At 36.7% G+C, this 14,870-nt stretch overlaps 3 protein-coding genes across 3 annotated transcripts; all 3 read right to left on the bottom strand.

Moving 5' to 3' along the window:
• Positions 1–4,458: 4,458 nt before the first annotated feature.
• Positions 4,459–7,917, bottom strand: LOC110707655. Its single transcript, XM_021885678.1, has 2 exons — positions 5,651–7,917; positions 4,459–5,549 (listed from the first exon to the last, which is right to left on the bottom strand). The coding sequence occupies exon 1, from the start codon at positions 7,813–7,815 to the stop codon at positions 6,274–6,276; it is 1,542 nt and encodes a 513-aa protein (XP_021741370.1). The 5' UTR covers positions 7,816–7,917; the 3' UTR covers positions 4,459–5,549; positions 5,651–6,273.
• A 3,651-nt stretch (positions 7,918–11,568) lies between these two features.
• LOC110708151 lies at positions 11,569–12,330 on the bottom strand. The gene has a single exon (XM_021886257.1). It carries the CDS (start codon positions 12,328–12,330, stop codon positions 11,569–11,571), a length of 762 nt encoding a protein of 253 aa, XP_021741949.1.
• A 1,496-nt stretch (positions 12,331–13,826) lies between these two features.
• Positions 13,827–14,420, bottom strand: LOC110708150. The gene is made up of 2 exons (XM_021886256.1): positions 14,285–14,420; positions 13,827–14,239 (listed from the first exon to the last, which is right to left on the bottom strand). The coding sequence occupies exons 1-2, from the start codon at positions 14,418–14,420 to the stop codon at positions 13,827–13,829; spliced, it is 549 nt and encodes a 182-aa protein (XP_021741948.1).
• Positions 14,421–14,870: the final 450 nt, after the last annotated feature.

Raw genomic sequence — 14,870 nt, 5'->3', positions numbered from 1 at the left:
GCACAAGAAATGATATATATAACCAAGCTAAACTTTGGACGTGTTTAGTTCACCTTATTTCATATCAAATAAAAAAAAAAAGTCCCCGTCATAAAAAATAAGTTTTGACATATTTATCATTTTACGTGTGAATTTTTAATTACTACATATCTTTAAATTTTTATGCGTGAGTATTGGGAGTTTTTCATTTTCTCAGTAGAGATACTTTTGTTACTTTGATTTTGATCACATTTCTTTTGATGCTAATATTTGTATATAGTATAAATCTATAGATTAGTATTTTGACTCGAACAATGCCCAATACATTTATTTATTTTTTTGTTTGTAAGGTAAGAAAAAAAGGAAAGAATTAGGACCCCCTCCTCACGAGAGGCGATCCTAAAGCATCCGAGGTGAGAATGGGGTACAAAGCTGAAGAGGTACAAACAGAAATATCCAATTTGCTTGTGACAAGATGGCCAACATTTGCAATCCAATCTGTTGCTCTATTTGCTTCTCTGTAGACATGCCGAATTTCCCAATGGGTGAATATGCAAAGTAGGATCTTAATATCTGCTATAATGTGATTAATCTTCCACGAGGTCGACCAAATACCGTTCACTGCGTTGACAACTAAGAAGTTGTCCTTTTCAATTTGAAGATTTTGTATTCCTTGTTGGAGGGTGAGGATAATTCCTTTGTGGAGACAAAAAGCTTCGGCTACAAAGACGTTGGTGGTTCCAAGGTTGAAAGTTTGTGCTGCAATGGGTGTACCATCACTGCCTCTGATGATGACTCCTACCGTTGCTGAATTGTTTTTGACCGAACCGTCGAAGTTGAGTTTGAAGGAGTTGAGAGGAGGAGCCTCCCATGCAACTAATTGTGGGTTGGGGTGGTTTGGGTGAGGAAGATGATGGGTTTGGGATCTCGGAGACCCCAAGCTTAAAGAGGTATCTATGAGAATGCAATAATTCCACTGTTTGAACGCAAATTGCGCTCGGTGGAAGGTTCTAGGGATGTCAAAAGTCTAAGATAACCTTTCGGAGGGAGGAGTTGTTTTTCCAATGCGTAGATAATGTCGTTATTAAGTCTGTGGGTGGAAGTGCACCAAGCAACCAGTTTTGGATTAAAGTGTGGTTCCAAATTTCTTTGACCCTATCACAAGTAAGAAATAAGTGATCGTGAGATTTCGGATAAGTGGAACAAAAGGTGCAAAGATTGAAAGGAATAATCTTTCTTTTATAAAGGGTGTCTCTAACTTCAAGACTATTATGCATTATTTGCCATAAGAAGATTTGGAGTTTAGGCGGGATGTCTAGTTTCCATAGCCAACGATGTGGCCATTTTATAGCATTTGGCTCTAAATCATGTGCTACCCATGTAGCCGACTTTACCGAAAAATTCCCCGAAGGCGTAGGGCCCCATACTGGTGTGTCAGTCATTTGAGAGCTAGGTAAGGGGATACCTATGATTAGTTGTACAATAAATTTTGGTAATAAAGAACAAAGCTTATGTTTATTCCAATGTCAATCTGGGAGAATAAAGTCTGCAACCTTTAAGTTAATGTTGACTTGGTGGCCTTATAACTCCAAGGTTTCTAGGAGACTCTTATTTGTGACCCAGTTGTCTAGCCAAAAGTAAATGTTATTGCCATTACCGATTTTCCAGCGAATGCCTTTGCGCAAAATTTCCCTTTGCTCGAGAATGGTTTTCCATATACGTGAGTCTTTAGGTTGAAGTTGATAGTAAAAAAAGAGGAGCTATGGAGATATTTCTCTTTTATGAGTTAAACCCAAAGATTAGTAGGGTCTGATAGGATCTTCCATCCTAACTTAGCTAGGAAAGCTTTTTGTAAGGGAAGGGTTCGCCTTAAACCTAGGCCGCCGTGGTTCTTGGGTTTACAAACTTTATTCCATGCTATTAGAGGAGTACCGTTCTTTTCTTTTTGTTGCCTCCAAAAGAAATTTCTATGGAGAGAGTCTAGATTTTTCGCAATATCAATGGGAAGGAGAGACGAAAAACAAATGTAGGACGGAAAGGCTTCTAAATTACTTTGGATTTAACGTGTGGCGACTCGTTTTAGAGAGGTAATTTGCTTCCCAAAAGCTTATTCGTTGTTGGGTGCTATCAAGTACTCTCTTAAAATCTTTTTTCACAAGGTAATAGGAGCTAAAAAGGACCCTTAAATATCTTCCGAGAGATAAAATGGGAGTCATGTTAAAATGTGCTGCAAAGACAGTGCGACGACTATTTGTAATTTGGTGTGAAAAAATAATTGATGACTTGTGGAAATTAATTAGTTGACCAGAGGAGGATTAGAACTCGTCTAGTATTCTCTTTAAATTATTACAAGCCGACGCTGTAGCTTTACATAAAACTAAGCTGTCATCTGCAAAAAGGAGACACGGAATATTAAATGAGCGGGGAGCAATTTTGAACCCAATCCCTGATTTATGTTTTTGGCTTTCTAGGGATAACTTTCTAATTAGAACTTCCATGCATAAGATAAAAAGATACGGAGATAGGGAGTCCCCTTATCTTAGCCCCCTTGAAGGCTTGAACCATTATGTAGTTTTTCCATTGATTTTGAGAGAATATGACACTTTTGTGACATATTCCTGAATCCAGTGAATCCATTTTGAGGTAAATCCAAAACCTAATAGGGTTTCCCAAAAAAAATCTCATTCAATCCTGTCATAGGCTTTTTCCGTGTCCAACTTTAGTGCACACCAACCCGTCTTATTTTTTGATTTATGGAAGGTGTTAAGTATTTCTTATACTATAAGAATGTTGTCATGTATTGAGCGATCAGGGGTAAAAGCATTTTGTAAGGGACTAACCAATTTCTTTAGGATTGGACATAGACAATTAACCAGGATTTTTGATATGGCTTTGTAGATTGTGTTTACCAGGCTAATTGCCCGAAAATGATTTGGGGTTTCCGGGATATCTGTCTTCGATATTAAGGTAATAATAATGTGGTTCACAAAGCGGGGAAGATGCCCATGCAAAAAAAAACTCTGAATTGCTATATTGATGTCGTTCTCAACTATTGGCTAATAGGCTTGAAAATATTTAGCCCCAAAGCCATCTGATCCGAGGGATTTATTTGGATTCATATCAAAAAAGACCCTTTTTATTTCTTCTATAGAGATTGGGCTGAGGAGGGTGTTGCTATCATTTGGTGAGACAATTGGTTCGATAAATGAAAGATCAATTTGTCGACTAGTAGGCGAATTAGAACTGAATCTATATTTGAAGGAATCAAGGAGAAGTTTGTGGATTTCCTCTCTAGATTCTACCCAAATATCATCTATATCTTTTATACTGTAAATTGTATTAAGAGCTATCGTTTTACGCATTTTATTGTGAAAAAATCTTGTATTTCTATCACCTTGCGTAAGCCAATTTTTCGTAGAAAGGGCACCCCAATGTCGTTGGCCAAAGAGTAGAAGTTTTTCTTTTTGGCGTAGCATTCTATTCATATGACTTACCAAAATCGGGTTAAGGGATTGTATGCGTAACGCTTCCTCGAGAATCCTTTATTTTTTCTGCATAAGTATGAGCTTATTATTATTATTCCCATATCTTTTTTGTGCCCATTGATTTAATTCGATTTTTGTACAGGACGGTTTTGTTGAATTATGTAGAATCTTGAACCCCGAATCGGTGATGGCCACGTTTTTTTCGCGATTGCAAGAGCATCGGCCTCGAGTGTCCAATGGTTTTGGAATCGAAAGGGTCGATGGGGCATAATTTGGTCATTGTATTGAGAATCATAAATCAGAGGAGCATGGTCTGATATTGTAAAACATCAAATTTTCTTTGTCTTCTAGGGAAAATTCGAAGGAAATCATTACTACAGATCGCTTTATCTAGTTGTTCATGAATAACTCTGTTATTGACATATTGCTTCCATGAAAATGAATTTTGGGTACTAGGGATGTCTATTGCGTGAGTATTTGCTATAAAATTATGTAGGCGTTGTGATTGGTGAGGAAGAAACGGTCTCCCTCCAATTTTATCATTTACACGGCATTTCATTAAAGTCTCCTAGAATAATCCAAGGTATAGTAACATTTGAGCTAAATGAATCAAGGCAATCCCAAAAATCATTTTTATCAGACTCTTGGGCTGGACCGTAAATGCCACTTATTAACAATTCACAGTTTAGAGGTTTAAAAATGATATTTAGGTGGGCACATCTTTCTGTCAAAGTAGATTGATTAATACCACCAGAGTGACCATTTGGTTCGATAATAAGTGTGCGATAAAAATGTAGAGATTTTAGTATTTTCCTACTATTAATAGAATTCGTCATTGTTTCCAAGACAAAGATTACGTCTGGTTTATGTTTGTTTTTTAAATGTACTAGTTCAGCCAAAGTAGCCAAAGCATCCACCTTGTATATTCCAGCATAGAATTTTCATAATAATAATGTGTGATCGGGTAAAAGGGTCTTTGCTGCATAAGATTCATCGCGAGTGTCAAGCACTCAATTCCATTGGGGTTTTGAGGCCCCGATTCTATAATATAAGCTATTACAAATACATACTTGCGGTGGAAAAATAAAATAAGACAAAATAAAATTTTCAAGAAGTTGCGATGTAGAGAGGTGCCCTAAAGCCACATCGTATCCACAGGGGGTGTCAAGCACTCGATTCCAAGGGGTTAAAATAACTCATTCATCAAACGACAATATAATCATTATTGCAACTTTAATTAAAATAACAGAATAAGAAATTGAGTCGGTACATAATAGTAACATGATCCATGGATGGAAAGTGTTTTTGGTAACCCTGCAAGGTAGCTGTAAACAAGAACATGGGCGAAAAGCAATCATGAAATGCAAGTATAGAGAATATAGTGCATTTAGAAAGTATAACTTCAGGTTAATAGCCAAAAGAACGGTAATTAGAACATGCCAAAAGATGGGAAGTTGCAAGCTTAGGTAAAAACCAAACAGACTATAGAATAAAGGAGGCCAACAAAGTCGTAATTCAAGAACCCGTAAATCCATCTTTCCAACAAAAAGAAAGGGTATAACTACCTGAGAATTGAATAACCAAAGACCCAAAGTACCAACAATATTTAAATTAGGAACACATCGACATAAAAACTTTGAAATCATGACAATGTTAAAAATAGAACAACCCATATCAACAGCATAACAATATAAATCAAGGTATAATCTAAGATTGATGTCCAACAAGACAATCATAAACAAGGAAGGAACAAGAACTAGCATGCGAAATACGACTAGGATCGAAATGAGCATACCCATGTATAAGGCATAGGTATTCCAGAAAAAGAAAAGGAAATGCTTAGAAACGGTTGATAATTTAATGTTGATAATTCTTTTGTGAATGAGTGTTGATAATTATTTTGTGAAGCAGAGGATCACAGAGAACCTGATAACATAACATTATGGGTAAAATATGACATAATTATTTTCGTGGAAATTTCCTGATAAACAATTCAGTGAGTGCAGGACTCAGACCTTAAACAAGGAAACAATATCTTCTTTCCACTGAAGGCAACTGACTAAGTATGTAAATGGGGGGAGTATCCTGCAATATACAACATTAACAGATTAATATACTCCATCCGTAGAAAATAGGCATGCATATAAATATAAATGTAATTGTCTAGTAAGATCTCATTACATAACCTTAAAATAACATGTCCTGGTGCTTCATTAACTGTGCTCATGAGATTTATAAGCCTGCATTATCAAGGGAAAAATAAACAACAATCAGGCCTCTACAGTGAGCCGACATGTATGTAAAAGACTAAAAGAGCAAAGATACGAGTGATGAAGATTCACAAGTTATAAGAATCAACAACAAAGATGTCAGCTATCTCTTAAGAAAATTTATTCTAACCTGCATGAGCTGGGCCTAAGAAGATGAAGTCAGTCCGAAGTAGCAGTGCAGTATGTAAATTTTGGCAATTTTCAAACTAAAAAAAAAACATAATTAAAGGCAAGTATATCTAGCAAAATTTAGCACAAAAACTAGAAATCACCCCTCTATTAAAATTGGCAGGATCATTAAAGGCCTTGTTGGACTTCACGTGTCATGTATTTTGACTAGATGCACCTGCTGCACTATACATTTTACACATAGCTATTATCTTGAAATGGTTTCATACATTTTACATAAAAGACAGGCCAAATAAAAATAACAGGGGAAGAACAGGAGCCAGGCCAGGGCCATTACTATAAGGCAAGTAAGCAACAACTTATGACTGCTAAAAGAGACAACAGATACAAAAAATTTCAAGGGTAGAAAATCATAATAACACTGACCTGGCTATAAATTCCAAGCAGTTGTTTATGCCACTGGATTCCGTATAATCACACTTAATTGCTTCAGAAGTGAACTTTTCAATATGCAAATTCTTTAAAATACACTCAGCTATATTACCACAGAAAGAGAGAAAATGGTGCTCCTGACTGTTATCAGGAGGATCAACCTCACCCATGTTGCTTCTTTGAAGGAGGAAGCCATTCAAAGATGAACAAAGATCTTCTGCAAAACTATTCTTATTTTGATTTTCTTGCAGGATAGTAGAATTCACTAGACAATAAAGTGACATCCACACTTGTTTAACTTGTGAAAGGTTTTCTGAGAAACATGAAGAAGCTATAAGGGAATTGCACTGCTTTTGGGTTATTACTGGTTTCTGAGGGGTACAGACAATGAGTGGATAAACCAAGAAATGGCACAAGGTAATACAACCAGTACTAGCAGAATGGGTTTTCATTGGCACAATATCCTTAGCAGCATCTAAATATTCCTTCAAACATTGGGCAATTGTAATCCAAACCCTTAAGGAATTGTGATCAAATCGATCATACAGGATAACAGTGATGGCATGGATCACTTCCAGAGAATCATACAAAGATAGCACGTGAGTAAAATAATTATATGCTTCTTGTAGACTGGAGTCACTAGACCCAATGCTGGCTTCCTTATTGCTAAGTTGAACCGTCAGATAAAAGTAATGCACAGTTAAGTAAGTTATTGGTGGAACCATTTCCATAAGCTTTGTGGGGCCAATTCCTGTCAGCATATTGCATCCAACTTCATGTGTGGATCTACACTTCATGGCTAAAGCAACCTTATAAAGAGAGGAACCCAGAATAGAAGGATCAAGCTCCTGAGTTACGGCTTCTAAAGTCCGTAGGCAAATAAGTTGAAAGTCAATTGTTGCATCATCCACACTGAAAGCAGTGTCACATACTGTCTTTACAAACACCAAAATATCATTCATGAACTGCATAACAGTATCATAATTAGTTAAAGATTTCATAAAATCTATTTGAACACCTTTCAAGAAGAGACAGAACATCCTCGTTGCAGCATCACAAACCAACCTCTTACTATTGGGGCACAAAGTAGCTTTTGCTACTTGACAGAAAATCATCTGTAATGTACTCAGAAGAAAATCCACATGACTACAGTCCCAAGGTAGCCATCTAACAGAGTAATTCTTTAATGCAGATTCCTCTGATAGCGATATAAGACTTAACATATCAGTTGTTGGAGGTGATAATTTACCATCAACCTGAGTGTGTGATCCATAACTTACAGTTTTTGATTGGATAATATCATGAAACAAATCCATGCAGAGTCTCCACCTCCAAATATTATCGTCTTCAAGTCCAATATTAAAGACTACCTTAAACATAGGTTCCACAACTATACCTTGAATATGAGGATCATTTACTAATGCATCAAGCTTATGTAACAGATAGCACCATGTGTTCAGGCAAGATGACTGGACAGAAAGACCAGCTTTACTTGTCATGATTCCAACTAATGGTGTCATGATCAGCTTCAAACTTTTTGAAAATGCTTTATTCTGGACAGTGCCTCCGCTAACTTGTTAAGTATCACCACATACTTTTGACGGAAGGAAAATAAGTGCATCTATTAGACCTTCCCATGCTACCTGCACAACAAGCAAACAATTTAAATGTTAAGAAAGAGCATAGGAGTACCATGATTCCTAAGCTGACAGTACTTTAGGATCTTGTTCAAAGGCATGCCTGAGTTTGAATTTAGCAATCATAAACTCATTTGGAAACATTTTAACAAAGTATTATACCAATTCATGAACTCATTTCCTAAAATTTATCAATGTGCATAGCCACTTTGCCTATTTTTTTAATACCTTTCTGAGTTAAAATACACAAGGTAGCTGTTTTTATGTGGGAGAATCTTCATGGGATAAGTACATCCAATGTAAAGTACTCCATGAGCAAAAACATGGTACAAAAGCTTACCTGTGTGGCAATCTGGACTTGGAGGTCTGAATCAGAAAAGGTTTGCTCAGGGACTTTGAGCAATGCATTAACCAAATGCCTACTCTTCATAGAATATTGTCCAAGAATACGAATAAACCATCCCCATGCTTGGAGAGCCTGAACTTTCTTGCCATGTTTCAGCATTTCGTCCATCCCAGAAAGTAAGCTTAGCTTCATGTCTTGAGCAATGGACCAACAAACAACACCATGTAATAAAAGCGGGGATAGTGCAATAGCTAAATTTATCAATTCATGGCCTGTTTGAAAAAGAAAAAAAAAAATTAAAAAATCATGAAAACTAGATAATGCACTATCTTATAATTCTTCTCCAAATGACCCTATCTATTATCATGAGGTAAGGCATAACTAAAGAGCACTCTAGTTACTCAAAGTATAGCAAGAGCTAAGGCCCACAACCTTCAGCTAATAAAAGAACTTAAACACTTTATAAGCCTTCAGCCATGAGTTAATAGCTTGTATAATGCAGAAAAAAAGGCGTCACAATTGACAATACCAAGATGGTTCTAAAGCCGAATACATACTTTGGACGAGGTAGTAGCTCAAATATGATGGCTGAAATCTAACTCATCCGCCTATTACTTTATAATAGTTGCTCCATAAGAGGATCATAATACAAGCGGGGTCATGGAAGAATAAGTTCATCACATATTTTGTCATAAAGAGATATACATTGATATTGATGACTAGATAATCACAATGAGAAGCATAACGGTTGGGAAACTTCAAAAAGGAAGAATAGCACAAGAGCACAGTTTCTTCTGCCTCACTCAAATTGTAAAATACGAATATATGATAGTTCCCCTGTATTATCAGTTTCTACAGTCAAAAGTCAAACCACCATTCATCCATACCTTTGAAAGGGCCAATTGTGGAGGAACAATTAGAAACTTGATCTTCAACAAACATCTTATGCACATATCTCTCTCTTTCTTTTCTCCACTTAGAAGTCTTCGATATATAGAAGGTGCCCATATAGATGAGGAGTCTCTCATTTTTTCACTTATCTGAGTTGCTAACTTCATGACAGCCTGTAAGGAACAGAACCCAAAAAAGAGAGAGAGAAAAACTTAGAAGCTTTACATCAATCCTTTGTGCAAAGGGATTTAGAATCGAGAACTTACTACACACCTAGAACTTTCATTTGTAGTGAAGATATTGAATAGCAAAAAGTAAGACGTTTTCATCATAGTTTGAGTCCATTGTCATTGATATTAATCACTTTGCAGTTTGCACAAAATAAATAAAGACAAACAAGAATAATATCTTTTAAGTAAATACCAGTCCTGAACTAGAAATTACCTGAATAGCCTCAAATGTTGTAGATAACGAGCCAACGGGATTGTCAAGGGAATGAACAACAGCCCTCAACAAGGATTCAAAGTGAGAAGCTAAATGTGATGCATCTAGCTGCTGAATGGAAATACACCACACGCCAAGATTGCAAACCACCTACATTCAGCCAATCACACACTTCAACATGTTAAGTGCAGCAGCTACAAGTCTACAACAGCGCCACCAAATCAGACCAAAATATACCAAGCATTTGTTACCTTAATTTTCGTTGTCGTGATCAGCCTAGCCAATGACTCAAGCACTTGATCAACATATTCTTCTGCATTTGACCACTCCACACAATCAGAAAGGTAATAATATCCTCAAATACAATCATATGCTACAAATTCGTATTCTAATTCATTTAATTCCCCTTGTAGCTAGTCTAACAACAATTCACAGTCTATGGAAAATCCTTCATCTAACCAACAATAACATGAGCCACTAAGCAATCATTAGTTCATCACTCCGAGTTCTGACACAGTTCATCAAGTACAATATAGTGATATACCATAATACATTCATAAAAAACACAATACAAAAATTCGATTGCTGCTATCATAAAGTAATCATATTATTCCATAAAATCCCAATTACACTCACTAACAAAACCAAATCAAAATAAAAAAAGAAAGAATTAAAGGCATACTCGAAATCGCTACAGCGAGAGAAGGATGATAAATTATGAACCCTAAAAACTTCAAAGCCAGTGTAGAACTGCAACAAACAAACCATAAAATTAAGTGTTAAATCAATTTTTTTAAATCCTAAATTTAAAGACTAAAGAAACTAGCTTTAACAAAAGAATTTGGGTTACATTTCTTCATCAGCATCAATAATTCGAATGTCAGCGATAATTGAAGAAATGATGATTTTATTGAAATCAACAAGAAGCTGAATTAAGGAATCATCACTGCTCGCCTGCTCTTGAAGATGTTGAAGAGTTGAATAAGCAAATGATTTTTCTGATTTTGAAGATGAACAGATTAGGGTTTTGATTTGTTCCAATTGCTCAGAAAAATTCGACATTATTTTGTTGTATTTTCAGATGATTGTATAATTAGGTTCAGAATTCAAGTGAAATTATGAAATTTCAATCGGAACCCTAAATTGAGAAATGGGAAGGGTTTTTTTTTTTTTTTTAATTTTCGCGCCATTTATGGTAGATTGGGAAAAAGGGCGTTTTTTTGTTGTTGGATTTGGTGGGAATAAATATATGGGCTTTGGGCTTAGCATAGGAACACTTGGTCCAAAGAGAGTTTTAACAGAAAAGTATATATGTGCGCGTTTAGATGTCCATAATGCAATCGGGTATACCTACATATTATAAGTACATTATAAGTCATTTTTCGCACGTTTGCTTATTAGCGCTCACATTAATGATTTAGACCACTCACAATGGTGAGCAAAAAAAAATGTCCACCCACTTTCTCTTTCAACAAATTAGTTTTGCCCATGGGCAAATTTTTTTCACAATTTATCTCCCAATGGTGAGCAAAAAAAATGTCCACCCACCACTCTCTCTCTCTTGCTTTTTCAATACCCCACCATTACTTTCTCTCTCCTATACAACACTTCTTTATTTATTAATTTCATTTATATTTTAACAATATTACTCCAAATAAATAAAAACTAGTTTAAATTTGTGTAACTTATATTTTTTAATTTTGTCTTTTTTATCGTTAAAATTTGTCGTAAAATTAAGTACGTTATATGAAATAATTGTAAAAAAAAGCTCAAAATTTCTCAAATGTTTTTATTTATTTTAAAAGCGGTATAATACTAGAAACCAATTACATTTGCAACGTCATGCGTAATTAAACTTAGGAAATAAAATAAACACAACAATTAAAAAAAACTCGACTGCGTACGGAAAAGTAGGTAGGCCATAGTACTTGGCCTAAAGTTGTGCTAATTTTTCCCTAATTATGTGGCCCGTATTGTAACCAAATATGTTTGACTAAATCACGTTTCAGAGATAGATGAATTTCTCTATCACGGAGGGAAGCTTTTCGCTGTAAAAATGCGTTAAAGTCAAAGTCGGTAGGTCGGCCTACATTGAATTCAAACGGTGGCGTTGTAGACGTTGATGCTGGTGTTAATTCTTGTTGATCCTCTTCGTAGAAGGCTTTTAGAACTTCGGCTCGAGTGTAGTTGTGGCGCTCATCTTCAACAATCATGTTGTGCATAATGATACATGCTTTCATTATGTCCCGCAGTATGTCCTCATCGTACGCCAGCGACGGTTTTCGTATTATTGCAAATCGAGCTTGCAAAACACCGAAAGCTCTTTCAACGTCCTTTCGAGCAGCAACCTGGTGGTCAGCGAACATTTTATCTTTGGCCAGTTGAGGGAATGTGATACCCTGAACAAAAGTTGCCCACTTCGGATAAATGTCGTCGGCTAAGTAATAAGCCATGTTGTATTCATGGCCGTTAACTGTAAAATCTACCGGAGGAGCTCGACCATGCAGAACCTCATCGAACAGTGATGAACGGTACAACACATTAAGATCATTACAAGATCCGGGAATACCAAAGAAGGAATGCCATATCCATAAATCCTGATCCGCAACGGCTTCCAGTATTAGCGTTGCTTTCTTGTTCCTACCGGCGTACTGCGCTTTCCAAGCCGTTGGACAGTTCTTCCATTCCCAATGCATGCAATCAATGCTGCCTATCATGCCTGGAAAACCACGCAGTTCATTTTGATGCAGTATCCGGGCCAATTCATCAGTTGTAGGGTTTCACATGTACTCGGTTCCGAACTGATCAATGACCCCGGCACAAAAACGTTGAAGGGCAACTCCAGCGGTTGACTGACTGATTCGAACGTATTCATCAACGGCGTCTGCAGCCATGCCGTAGGCTAACATTCTTATCGCGGCTGTACATTTTTGTAGAGGTGATAAGCCTAACCTTCCAGCTGCATCCCTACGCTGCTGGAAGTAAACATCACCTTCAACAACCTTGTTCATTATACGTAAAAACAAAGGTCGTTGCATACGAAATCTTCTTCTAAATTGGGTGGTGTTGTACACAGGATTATCGGAAAAATAATCATTAAACAGCCTGGCATGTCCCATTTCACTATCTCTTCTATTCGTACCCCCTCTACGTGTTTTTGAAGTACGTTGGGATTGTGTTTGGGGCATGAGGAAAGATGGGGGTTGGTATGTGAAGAGTTCATCAACGAGTTGATCATATTCTTCAGTATTGGAAGAAGATGAACTTGAACTTGAACTTGATGATGGTCTGGAATACATCATGTATTAATATTGTATGTGGTTGTGGATATGTGCCATGCGTACTATATATAGCAAATATATCAAATGAATATGTGGTTACAAATCTGAATGGCCACACCAACTAAAGCAATCAAATTTTCAGCCACGGAATAGGTATACTATGCTAGTTGACAATGACAAATCTTGACAAAGTGAATTCAGAAAAATGTGACTACACCATGACAAAGACTTATTGCAATTATGTCGGTATCAATGACCCAAAGTTAAAGCATACTGACAAAGTTAATTCAGAAAAATGTGACTACACAATGACAAAAATGTGACTACTCAATGACAAAGAGTTATTGCAATTATGTTGGTATGAATGACCCAAAGTTAAAGTGAAATTAGAAAAAAGTGACTACCCAATGACAACAATTGAATGCAATTATGTCGGTAATAATGACAACTGAAATCAACTTGTTAAACAACTTGTCATTCAATATTGGAAAATCAGAATACAAGTTTACATATGACATTGAAATTAAACACACCAGTAATACAAGTTAAACATAAAAGACTACATTGCGCATAATTAAAAACTTAACTAATACAAGCGTACACCTACTACAACCAAACATGCTTAAAAGCCCTGTAACTTACCCAGTCAAAAATTCTTGTACGACGAATTCTTCAGGAGTGAGTGGCGTAGGCGAATTCTTCAGAGTTTGCAGCATATCAAACACGGTTCTCATCTTATGAATGTCAAGTTCCTCCCGTTTCCTCTGTTCCTTATCCTTTTCAATTTTGATCCTCTCTTCCTTCAGAATGGCCTCCCTTTTGCGAATTGTAGCAAATTCCTTCATTCGTTCGCTAAGCTCAGACGAACCACTTTCTGAAGCTACTTCTTTCCCTTTACGCTTAGCCTTTGCTTTCTTCACACCTTTGGGTCGTTATATTCCTCCAGATGAAAAACCATCCGTAGGAATTTCATCCCTTCCATCATCACTGGACCTCTTCCCACTTCCAGCACTACCTTGCTCCTCAACATCACAAGCAACTTTTCTTTCCTTCTTTGACAAGGACCATCTCAGCTTTGGCCTCCACTTTGGATCTTTATTAAGCATTTCAACCGCGTGAGGAAAACCGAAGTTGCGACCTTGGGCGAGATGAAAAAGCTTCGACGCACTTTTTATACGGTCAGCTTCGTTGTAACCACTCCCTCCCTCCGGAAGTCTACCCGCTTCATCATAGCAAGATATCCACTGTAGTGTGTCTGCTGCCAACCTTCTCCAGTGCGACGTCAGACTCTTCATAGGTCTTGGCGGAAGTATATGCGGCTTCTCCGCATGAGCCATTTGATATGCTGCGTGTACATTGCGCCAAAGGGAAGTTGCTTTCTAGCTCGTACCTTTAATAGCATTCTCGCTGATCTCCAAGTACAACCCAATCAGAGTTTCATCTTCCGCAACAGACCAAATTTGAGTCGCTCGTGCAGCAACCTCGTTGGATTTCAGTCTGGGAACCGGTGGAGGATACTGCGACATCTCTGGTACGCTTTCCTCTTCGCTCTCATCGAATTGTGTGTTGCTATCATGATCAGTTTCAGGTGTACATTCTTCATTAACATGGTTTCGTAGGGGAAACTAAGTGGGTGTCTGATACTGTGGAGGTGGTTGCAAAGACGTATTGCCCATTCTTTGCAAGAACAATTGAAAGTCGGGATTAGTTAGGAAATCATCACTAAAACCAGAAAATTGTTGACGGAAATTTGGGTTGTTTGGATCCATTAAAAGATTCTGCATCACAAAACAAAAGATAAATATTTTTACAAACATTTACTCAAAAAACAAATTAAAATGACAACAAATCCAAAAAAATATCAACAACTTTCTTCAATTACATAATGCAATTACATTACATGGCATACAATATATTTTTTTTTTTACAAAAAATCACATATATACTAATTTTAATACATAACTAAATTTAAATAT

The sequence above is a fragment of the Chenopodium quinoa genome, unplaced genomic scaffold (genome assembly GCF_001683475.1).
Source record: "Chenopodium quinoa cultivar QQ74 unplaced genomic scaffold, ASM168347v1, whole genome shotgun sequence".
Lineage (NCBI taxonomy): Eukaryota > Viridiplantae > Streptophyta > Magnoliopsida > Caryophyllales > Amaranthaceae > Chenopodium > Chenopodium quinoa.
This window is presented reverse-complemented; position numbering and strand designations above follow the sequence as displayed.